Raw genomic sequence first — 11,563 nt, forward strand, 5'->3', positions numbered from 1 at the left:
CTCTCGGAGCGCTGCAGACCCGCATCAATTACACTCCCACCCGGACGAACGGGAGGCGTGGCGGCGGCGGGGGCGGCGGCTCCCGTGCAGCTCACTCCAATAAATTAATCAAGCAAATGTTGAAATGAAAGAAATCCAGCGCTGCGCGTCACGCTCGGGATGAATGAAAGTGTAAAAAGTGAGCAGGGCCTGCAGAGACTCCGCGGATCCCCCCCCCCCACACCTCCTCCTCACTCAGTGCCCCGTGAACGAGGCGACAAAATAATATCACGTGATCCAAAATGGGCAGTCCTCTGACGGGGCTGAAAAAAGCCATTTTCTGGCGCTGCTGCAAATTCTGTCCAAGTCCAAATAATTTAGCTGGATCCTCGTTGGGAGGAGAGCGGGACTTTGATGTGTGATCAGGTAGGGACGACGCATCCGTGATCGCTCTTTATCTGACACCTCGGCCGCCGCCGTTTGCCGAGGCGCACACAAAGTGCACGGTGTCACATTTTGAGCCTCTCTTGTTCGCCTCCTGATTCACTGTCAGTGGATTTAAGATGGCTGCTTTGTGTACCACTGTGATTTTTTCTGTGCCTCTCTGCAGCCCCCCTCGCTGTTCCCGTTTTCCCCCGTCGTGGATGTGTTTTTGCTTGTGCAGCTCGGCTCGGGCGGCGGAGCTCCGGAGACGTGGAAACGCTTCTTTGTTGGTCCGCTGCTCGAGGAGCAGGAGCTGATGCACAAGATGAGGCCACACAGGGGCGATTCAATAGTCGGCTGCTGTGTACCAGCGCGCAGGCTGCGTTTAGCTGCACGGCTCCTGCTCTCTGCGCGTTATTTCTCGCTCCAACGTGTCATTAGAGCGGCTTTTCGTTGGCCACCGACTCTCTTTGTTGTGGTTTCACAACCTGCTGCCTCAAGGACTGGCTGCAGACATTGTCTGAGAGGAGCTCTGTGGCAGCCACTCAATGACCATATGGGAGAGCACTAAGTCTCCACAAGCATTATTATACCTGTTTACATCGTCTGCTGTGCCCGACAGTGCAGCAACAAGCTCTCATGGTGTCATTTGCTTCCTCTGCAGATCTGTCCAGATGGATAAAATGCAGCCCAACCGGATTAAAATCACAGATCTGAATCCACACCTCACATGCCCACTGTGCGCTGGTTACTTAATAGATGCTACAACCATCGTAGAGTGCCTGCACTCCTGTAAGTTCCTCACACGAAAGCATCACATCACATCACATCACATCACATGCATGCATGCATGCACAGTGTTTCTGTTAACCCCAGTGTGATGGTAGCACAGACTGCACGGCGTTGAGAAGATTCAACGGAGCTCCTGCACATGTGGGGATCATGGGGAGAGGTGTGCGGATGCTGTGACCTCCACCTTAATGTCCACTTTTCAAACAATGGGCTCACGGGAAGTCCACTTGTGTGTGTGCTCATCGATGATGTGACGCATGTAAAACAGCACTGGTGTGTTTGCTGACGTGCTGTATGAGGTTTTGGTTCAGCTGTGTTGGAACAGTGGAGGTTGGTGTTGTGGTCTATCGATTGGATTCCACCTGAAGCATCCCTATGTGTCCCGTCTCTCCACACAGTTTGTAAAACATGCATCGTTGCCTTCCTGGAGACGAATAAGTTCTGCCCTCGATGTGACGTCCAAGTGCACAAGACGTGTCCACAGCTAAGCATCAGGTGAGCAGACACGGTTGATGCCATTTTTCTTTTTAAAGCACATCTGAATTCAATATGTGTCTTTAATCGTATCAAACTTTCTGTTTTTGCAGAGCGGACAAAACTCTACAAGATATTGTTTATAAGCTTGTTCCCGGGTTATTCAAAGGTTAGAAACTTCTTGTGAGATTGCTGATCATCTTAAAGTCATCTGAGCTGTTTAATGATGCCTTTGTTCTTCTTTTCTTCTTTTACCTGGACCCAGATGAAATGAAACGGAGGCGGGACTTCTATGCCGAGAATCGTGTGCTAGAACCAGGGGAAGTGGTGGAGACGTTCAACATAGCAGAGGATGAAATCATCAGTTTGTCCATACAGTTCTACGAGAGGAACAAGTGAGTCCCCGGTTTCTCATTTTTCTATAACACCGCCGTGTCAACTCTCAGCACCGGCACCGTTTCCAGAAAGGTCCCTGCTGAGACAGGTGGAAAAACGATGATGCATTAATACCTGATCACACACCCAGCAAGCGATAAAGTGGAATAACTTAAATATGCATGTAAACGAGTCCTGGGAGTGACAAACGTGTGAACGCTCTGCGTGAGACGCACTTTGATGAACAGGTTTCTCACTGAATCTGATTTTCTCTATGTGAGTGTGAATTAAGTATCATTTAACACCTTTCCTTTGTATTAAATATTTTCCTTCAGAAACAACGAGAGGCAGCGTTCAGAGGTGGAAGGAGACAAGGTAAAAGCTGATTTTAGTAAGGAGGCAAAGCTGCGTAAAGCCGTAGCTGAAGCCTACGCACATCATGTTTAATGTGGTTTTCTGGGCTTCACTCTGGATTTATGTGCCCTGTCTGCTCTGTTCTTTGTTCTCAGTCCAATGGTAAACGCTTCCTGCAGTGCCCAGCAGCCATGTCCGTCATGCACTTAGCAAAGTTCCTCCGGAGCAAGATGGATATTCCCAACAACTACCGGGTAATAAGACATAACACACTCATGCAGCTACTCTAGCTGTGTTGATTCTGTAGGAAAGTACAGGGTTTAGGCAAAATGCTAGAAAATCCCCTGTTTCTCCCACCTCTTCTCCTGGCTGCCTCTGCACTGTCGACACCAAAAAAGGTCAAAAATGCTTTTGAAAAAAGACTTTTTAAATCTGTAGTAGCTCAGTCACAGCCACAAACACTGCTACACAGGTAAGTCATATCAATTTGCATAGATTTGGCAGCTAAAAGAGCTCTGGCAATCAGCAGTGTGACGTGTGAGTTTTCAGTGCAACATGCTAATTAACAAACGTCCAGAGGGGACCACTCATACAGAGTGTGTCCAGGTCGGGGGACATTATTAAAAAAAACTGCACAAATGATGAAATATGTGGAGATGGATAAAGTGGGAATATGTAACATGTTGAAACAAACAGATTAACTTAGCTGGTGAGCTGCCACCTTTGTAAGAGACGGCATTAACAACAGCTCAGGTTGCATTCTTGCAGTGCTTGCAGAATTTGAAGAGCTGTTACTCTGATTATAGGTTATGCACACTACCAGTCAAAGTTTGGACACACCTTCTTCTTTAGTGTGTATCATTTTCAAGAAATTGTACTTTAACACTAAAGAAATACAACCTATGAAACAACAAGTTTGGAATAATGTAATAAACAAAAAAGGGTTAAACAACCCAGAATACAAAGAATATGTTTCATAATTTCAGTTCTTCGAAGCAGCTGACTTTTACTTTGATGGCAGCTTTGCACACTCTTGCCTCATACGGTCGGTCGTCACCTGGAATGGTTTTTGAAGACGTTCCCATAGGTGTTGAGTACTTGTTGGCTGTTTTCTCATCTGTCTCCGGTCCAACACTGGATTTAGATAGGGTGATTGTGGAAGCCAGGTCCTCTGATGCAGCACTCCTTCACTCTCCTTCTTGGACAGATGTATCTTACAAAGCCTAGAAGTGTGTTTGGGGCCATTGTGCTGTTGGAAAACACATGATTAAGTACAAACCAGATGGGATGGCAGGTTGCTGCAAAATGCTGGTTAAGTGTGCCCCTAGTTTTGTCTTGGGTCACCAACAGTGTCACCTGCAAAGCCCCCGCACAACATCACAGCTTCTCCTCCAGCATTTGCTTCACAGTGGAAATCAGATATTCAGGAACTTGAGATAACCATACTTGGAGATAAAACTAGGAGGCTCCCACGAACATTGTTTCCCACTCAGCTCAGGTGGATTAGTTCCATTTACGTGTCCCAGTAAACCCAGCTAGTGATTCTGCATACACAATGCTGTGACATGCCAGAATGTGTGTCAACAGTCAACAGCCAGCTCCCATGAGTCTTTAGGATATTTTTTCAAAGCTAACTCAGTGATTTCTTTGTTGTTAAAAAGATGAGGAGCTTACAGGTAGTTGGCTAGTTCTGAATTTGAACAGATCATAGGGAATATTGAGTGAACACTGCACTAACCTAGCTATCAGCTAAGTTCCAGCTCTTTGTTGGCATTTAACAACTACAGCTCCCATGATTCCAAAGTAGCAGAATGGGAAGGACGGGAAGAATCTCCCATAATTCAAACTTGTGCGATACAGTGCCAAAAAGCTTGATGAAAAAATGCTAAACTTAAACAAAAATAACTGAAGCGAGCCTGGAAGCAGTAGTCTGCTGAAATCTTTATAATCTATTTGAATGGAGATTTGTATTAGTATGTTCATATGATGTTTAAACCTGCAAACATGAATACATTTACTAATAATAATGATAAAGGGGTAAAATACTGGTATCAACGTCTGCAAAACCTGTATCGGTCAAACTTGTATTTGAATTTCAACTCTCTCTGACATGTTTCTGCATCACTTGTTCAGCTGTTGCCTGACTGTAACGTTGCTTTTAAATTGTGTGTGTTGCAGGTGGAGGTTTTGTATGGGGACGAGCCCTTGAAGGATTACTACACACTAATGGACATAGCCTACTTCTACGAGTGGAGACGAGTAAGTAGCACCTTTCAAATATCTGACATATTTCTGAAATATGTCACATTAACACTGTCTGTTTATGATCGCTGTGAACATGTTGGTGAACTGGATGCTTGGAGTCTTTTGGATAACTCCCATGTTAATGTTTGCTGCATTGACAGTTGTATAAAATACAGTAAAATAAATTAACCGTTGCTATGTAGGACAGAGGAAAAAATAAATTAAATTAAAATTAAAAAATTCACTTTGACACTGGGACAAAATGTGTAAATCTCCAGTCTGCTCCTTCATTACGCTGATGTGCGAATGCTGTGGTGTGGTTTTTGAAAAATCAGTTTCATTTTATGAAATGCGTTGCTCTGGTTTTGTCTTCAGTAATTTGTTGACCTATTTATGCGTTGGATGATATAACCAAAACCTTTTTGCCTTGACTGCAGCCGGTCATTGTAGTTACATAAGAACAAAGAGTAATTGGTAAATTTATTGGGATTATTTTATTTGAATCTGTGGCTGAACAAACATCTTGTGGTCTACTATTTTTTTTGCAGCAACATGGCGAATTTAAGATTCATTTAAAATGGATTACATACCATGTTTATGTTAATGAACAAACGAGAAATGGAGAAATACTTAATTTCTGATTTTGGTCTTTTCAATTTCAATTTGACAATAATAAAAATACAAACTATTGCTTTACTTATATGGATGATTGTGGTATCAGAACTTTAAAATATATTCACATACATTGACTCCTCTCTAAGGGAACCTACATTCTAAAACCATATTAGCTGAATGAGAAAGAAATGTGTATATCCCTGTGCAGACTGGACCCATCCCCCTGCAGTACCTGGTCAAACCAACCCGGAAGCGCAGGAGGCCATCCCAGTCTGCCGCCCAGGGCCACTCTGACGGGGTCAACACCAGCCCTACGTCAGAGAGCGACTCCCAGAGCGACAAAGTCCACAGTCCTGCTGCAGCCCAACCGCCCAGAGCCACCTCACAGTCCAGCCCCGCGTCCCACAACCTCTCCCCTGCCATCCAAAGCTCCAACGGTACCACTGTGCCCAACAACACTCAGCGACACACTCTCGCCTCCAAGCAGCGCGCCAACGTTCGCAAGGTGACTGTCAACGGCACGGGCTCGGGGTCCGGCAAAGAGGAGGCGAGGGCAGGCGACAAAAGCGGCTTGCCTCCGACGACCTAACGTGAGCGCAAGGAGCAGCAGGGAGGACAGTGTTTGAATTGCTCCCTTCTTTCTTCCTACGGAGCCAAAAGACGAGCTCGAGCCCTCCTCCCTCTGGACAAATGGGAGGCAGATTACTGTTATCATCTTTCAGCTGGAAAGACTGTAAGAAGTGCAGCCAAAAAGACACTTGTACGTATGTGCGTGCGTGTGTGTTGATGTGTGTTAGACTAGAACAATGCACACATACAAACTGTACAGTATGTATCAAATGTGAGCATGTGTGTATACATATGTATAAACTTATCTTTTATACAAAATTGTAACCGTTTTGTATTGTATATGCAGTGGGTCTGTTTCATTTCCATAGTTCCATCCACATTCATTTGGCTTCCGTAAAACATGAGACATAATGCTGAAGTGCACTGTGCTGCACATCGCTGCTGACGTTGGATGTAAAGGAAAAAAAAAAAAAGAAGAAGAAGCTAATCTTTGCCTTTGAACAGTCATGTTATTAACTGCTGTATAAATGTCCAGTATAAGCAACCATTCATCAGGTAACATAACATAAAACAGCTGATGCACTTTGTCACGGTCAGATCACACAGCAAGTATTTTCCACCAGGGGAAGCATTTAGAATTCCATACAGAACGCCAAGCACTACCACGCTCGTCGGCAGACCGCGTCTTTTTCCTCTCACAGCAAAGAACTCAAAAGGGATGTGAATGATGTCTGTTGTAGTTCCATAAATTTCTACATTCCTTTTGTTTCTTTTCAACAAACAATGATACTTTTTATCAGCCATATGTGCATGTTTTAGGTCAATAAAATGTTTACTTACTAGGTTTTTCTGACCTGACTGTCCTGTTCGTGATTCTCTTTATTAACCCAACAGGTTGTGTGTGTGTGTGTGTGTGTGTGTGTGTGATTGTGAGATTTGAGGCTACAGAAGGATTTCTCAAAAATGTGGAATATTAGGCACCATTCAATTAAATAACTAATTTAGAGTTGTGTTGAATGACAGCCTCGTGTTTTAGAGCCACATATTCTCATGGAATAGTTCTTGAACAGGGCTGGTTTGAATGTACTCTTTTTTTTTTTTTTTTTTTTTTTTTTTTAACATTGAGAATATGCTACTGTTTAAAGGTTTTGGTTTATTTCTGATTTTCACAAAACACACCTGATACAAGATGGATTATGAAATATAGCAACATGAATAAGTCACTGACAAACATATAAATAATGAATTACTTTTGTTCTTCAAACTTTGCTTTAGTCACAGTCCTCCATTTGCAGCAAATACAACCTTGCAGACCTTGGACATTCTAGATGTCAGTTTGCAGAGGTAATCTGATGACACTTCACCCTATGCCTGTCTGCCCGTCTCGCAGGTTCCCCTTTGTGATCTAAACAAAGAACTACTTAACGAAGCTGCCAATTGAGAACGTGTGAGGCGTCTGTTTCTCTAACTAGACACTTATGGGCCTTCTTGTGCAGTTGTGCACTGGGGCCTCTACCCACCCTCTCTGCACTCTGGTCAGAGCTAGTTTGAGCTGCTCTGTGAAGGGAGAAGTAAACAGCATTGTATTAGATCTTTAGTTTGTTGGCAGTTTCTCACATGGAATAACTTTTATTTGTCAGAACATGTTTCAGAGAAAAGTTCAGTTCCGGCCATTTTCAGATTGTAATCAAATCCAGATTTCCTCCACTCCAGAAGGCCAGTTTTACTGCTTCAATTCAATATTGCTTGTTGTGCTTTAGCAGTTTTTAACAGCTGTATTATCATAATCGCAATTGATAAATTAGAATTAGTAAACATGTTTGCAGATGATGGGCCTCTGTACATCTATGTAAATGTTTCATTAAGAAACAGCTGTCAGATCCAAATGGTTAATAACCACAACATCTGTAGTTTGAGTCGAGCTGGGGACCTTTGTTGCATGTCACACCCTCACTATGTCCATGTTCACTATCAAATTAAGGCAGCTACACTGTATTTCTTAACAATCTGATATTATATAAAAAACAAAAAACAAACAAACAAAAAAAAAGCAAGGACATCTCTTAATGACTTGAAGGTAGAAAATAGGGTCAGGGTCAGTCTGTATACATTCTTTTTTTCTCCATAGATTTGTCAGCCTTGACCCCTTAGTGAACTTACGCGGACTCATTTCTTACTTTGAACCCTCTGTGTAAGAAATCATACAGGCATCAGGTGCCGAGCAGCTGAAAGTGGAAATTATGAAACGAAGCATGCAACCACATACACTGATTGTAAATTAGTGAGTCATGAGTTCTCGTGATCAACATTTCAACACAAACTAGTCCCAAGATGAATCAGCCTGCCTCTAACAAAAACTACAGAGGAAGACACTGAGTGACTGCTTACAGTAGTCATTATTTACTGGTACGTCTACCTACAGTGGCAAGAAAAAATATGTGTACCCTTTGGGATAACGTGGAGTTTTGCATGACTTGGTCATAAAATGTGCTCCGATCTTCACCTAACTCATAAAGGTGCACATACTTTTTCTTGCCACTGTAATTTGCAAAGTAAATACTGTACATTTCTTTATTGAACTGAACAAAAGCATAAATATATTAACTGTACTCCGTTTCATGTATGTGTCACAGCGTTTTAACTTCTTCACAGATACTTTCTCCAGTACAACAACTCATCATATCTTGAAATTCAGATCCAGAATACTATTACATCTTTACCATGTTTCCTGTGGACTACAGGCTAAATTGATCTACAACAGCAACCTTTATGCTTCTTCAACCACAGACAAGGTTTGTTCTCCAACTTTAGGACTCAAGTTTGTCACCTCTCAATGAACCAAAATGATTTGGCTGTCATCATTCCTGTTTAAGAGTCAGCTGGTTCATGCAGAGGAGCAGATGTGATGAAGTCCTGCTTGTGCGTACCATCGCAGTACGGCGGGTTGTTTGTGTGCTTGCAACCACACAACCAAACTGTGGCGTCTTTCTCTGGGACGAATCGCAGCGGGGACAGGCCTTGGGCTTTGAACTTATGGGCACCATCACAGAAGGGCTGAAAGGTCGAGATGTAGTCAGAGAAAATACGTTTGCACTTCAGATGAGATGATGTTGAAGGTGTCTTTACCTGCTTCCTGCTGTGTCCACAGGTGCACCACGAGTAACATTTTCCACCAACCAGCTCCACTTTGAAAGGCTTCTTAGAGGGGATGACTGGTTCTGGAGGGAGTGTGGAGAGCTGCACATGTGGACAGTGTGGAGAAGTCAGTTTCTTTAAATACAAGTAGCAACACCAGAAGGTTTAAATAGTACAGCATTCTTTTCCAGATTTATGTATTACCTGTAAAATGATCTTACAGTAATAGGTGTGTACCACTCCTACACACCCACTGTACACCTTCTCTGGTTCCTCTTATTTAGCTCTTTTCTCGGGACTGTTTTGGTTTCTACAGGCTTCACTTATGCTTGACGTCTCCCTGTCTCAGCAGTAGGTTTTGTTGCACTAGGATGTAGATCTCCACAGTGCAGTTACTGGCCCTACGGACCTGCCCAGTGTTTTTGCTGCTACTAATTAATGTTTCTTGTTGCCTGCTGTTCTTTCCTTTCTCTTTCCACTCACACCAATGGGTCGAGGCAGATGGCCGCCCACCCTGAGCCTGGTTCTGCTGGGGATTTCTTCTATTAAAGGGAGTTTTTCCTCTCCACTGTCGCATAGCCCTGTTCAAGTGGGATTGTTGGGTTTTCTGTATAATTCTGTATACAGTTATATTTTGTTAGGTCTTAATCCTTGAAGTGGAAGGAACATAAAGTGCCTTGAGATGACTTTTGTTATGATTTGGCACTATATAAATGAAAGTGAATTGAATTGTGGGTAAAGGTGGTTTGCACTATAAAGACAATTTGCTGCACACTCATGGAATTTATTTTGAAAAATCACTAAATAATAGAATTAATAAAACATCTGAACTGCATTTAAGAGCTTCAGAAGAGTCTTGGTGTTATGTACCCACTGCGTGTTTAAATTATTTACAGAGACGTTTAATAATAACACTGTTCAATGAATACTTTAATGTTGTCTGTGCTGTGAAAAACACAAACACAAAGCTAAAGGCTACTTGTCCCGCAAGTGTAACAAAACTAAGATTAGTCAACATTTGCCTGACATCCGTCAAAACCAGACATATGGTAAATTATATTAAGTCTATAGGGTAAATATGAAACACCTGTGAGTGTAGGTGCCTTATACAGCAGGTGGCACTGTGATCTAAACTACATACATACACTGTGGCTATTTGGTTGTTGTCATGTTTTTCTTTTTTTTTATTATTATATTTTAAGGTAGTATGGCAAAATACAACATTTCAATGAGAATTGTGGTGCAACGTCAGTTAATACCAACTAACTAACGATCTTCAGGTTCACAGCATCACTTTTCATCTCTAGACACATGCAAACTGAAAACTGAAGCAGTGTAGAGTCAACATACAAACAGGGGCTCCATAATTAATTTAAATAATAAAAATATTCATATGTAATATCACTGGGCACGGGTAGAAAGAAAGATGAGGATTAAAAAAAAAAAGCCCAGATATGAGCACTTTGCGCTAATTTACCTTGGAGGCTGTTGTAGCTGGTGCCCAAGGTTGTCTCAAAGTGAAACTAATCCATCCGTGGTCTAATTTAACCAACGTGTTCATGTTTCAGCTGCTAGCTTCACTGTAACGGGAGCGGACGTAATGTAGCGGAAACTCACTGAAGTCTGAATAATGTCACACAGTGCTGCAGAAATTAATCAGTCCGTCGAACAGAGAAAGAAACATAAGAGAGAAACTGAGAAATAAATCGAGGTTTTAAATTCTTATGGACCAAAAAGATTGTCTATATCACTTCCTGTCCCGAAAGGTCACGTGTTAGCAGCTGAGCCAGTCATTGTAGAGTGAACGGATCCCAGTCCACAAATCTGGATATTCATTCTAGGAAACACTGCCCGGCCACAAAAGAAATAAAAAGAAATAAAATAGAAGCCACCACCTGGACGTAACTAAGAAAATCTATGCATGGATGATTATTCTTCAGCTGGCAACAATTTATTTAACCCTAACTGATACAGTGACTACTACAATTTGGTTAAGACCTGTCCAATGGAAGAAGGTCATGTGGTCTGATGAGTCCAGATTGACCCTGTTCCAGAGTGATGGAGCACCAGGGTAAGAAGAGAGGGGGGTGAAGTGATGCACACATCATGTCTAGTGTCTACTGTACAAGCCTGTGGGGGCAGTGCTATGATCTGGGGCTGCTGCAGTTGGTCAGGTCTAGGTTCAGCAACATTATGTGTCCGAAGAATGAGGTCAAGACCTTTGAACGAGTAGTTTTCTATCAACTGACTGACTTCCTTTCTAGGAACGACCTCCAGTCCAGCTTCAAGAGTGGTCACGCCACAGAAACAACACTCCTGAAGACTGTGGAATCCCTGTGGGCTGTAATAGCTGCAGATCAATCTTAATCTTAATTCTACTTGATCTATCTGCAGCCTTTGACAGTCAACCACCAGATCCTCCTTTCCACTCTTTCTTTAACATCATCTTTAACTTAGGTCTACAGTGATTGTTCACACTAAGTTTACCTAAAACTTGCAGGTTATCATTGATGATCATCTGAGCTTTACCAACCACATCTCCTCTGTCTCAAAGGCATGCAGATTTGCCATTTTCAACATCCGAAAGATCAGACCCTGCCTT

The 11,563-nt window shown here is 42.6% G+C and overlaps 2 protein-coding genes across 3 annotated transcripts; one reads left to right on the forward strand and one right to left on the reverse strand.

The window, feature by feature from the left end:
* The first annotated feature begins 269 nt into the window (after positions 1 to 269).
* LOC113162538 (polycomb group RING finger protein 2) lies at positions 270 to 6,672 on the forward strand. 2 transcript variants are annotated; one of them, XM_026360715.1, is made up of 9 exons: positions 270 to 405; positions 1,067 to 1,194; positions 1,593 to 1,689; positions 1,782 to 1,837; positions 1,934 to 2,063; positions 2,379 to 2,418; positions 2,553 to 2,651; positions 4,576 to 4,656; positions 5,465 to 6,672. In XM_026360715.1, exons 2-9 carry the CDS (start codon positions 1,077 to 1,079, stop codon positions 5,843 to 5,845), a joined length of 1,002 nt encoding a protein of 333 aa, XP_026216500.1. In that variant the 5' UTR covers positions 270 to 405; positions 1,067 to 1,076; the 3' UTR covers positions 5,846 to 6,672. The 2 variants fall into 2 exon arrangements, with proteins under 2 accessions (XP_026216500.1, XP_026216499.1); XM_026360714.1 differs by having other exon boundaries at positions 276 to 405; positions 590 to 1,194.
* Positions 6,673 to 8,447: 1,775 nt separating this feature from the next.
* LOC113161302 (CDGSH iron-sulfur domain-containing protein 3, mitochondrial) lies at positions 8,448 to 10,971 on the reverse strand. The gene is made up of 3 exons (XM_026358808.1): positions 10,439 to 10,971; positions 8,953 to 9,063; positions 8,448 to 8,880 (listed from the first exon to the last, which is right to left on the reverse strand). The coding sequence occupies exons 1-3, from the start codon at positions 10,520 to 10,522 to the stop codon at positions 8,695 to 8,697; spliced, it is 381 nt and encodes a 126-aa protein (XP_026214593.1). The 5' UTR covers positions 10,523 to 10,971; the 3' UTR covers positions 8,448 to 8,694.
* Between the last annotated feature and the right edge of the window lie 592 nt (positions 10,972 to 11,563).

The sequence above is a fragment of the Anabas testudineus genome, chromosome 1, assembly GCF_900324465.2.
Source record: "Anabas testudineus chromosome 1, fAnaTes1.2, whole genome shotgun sequence".
Classification (NCBI taxonomy): domain Eukaryota; kingdom Metazoa; phylum Chordata; class Actinopteri; order Anabantiformes; family Anabantidae; genus Anabas; species Anabas testudineus.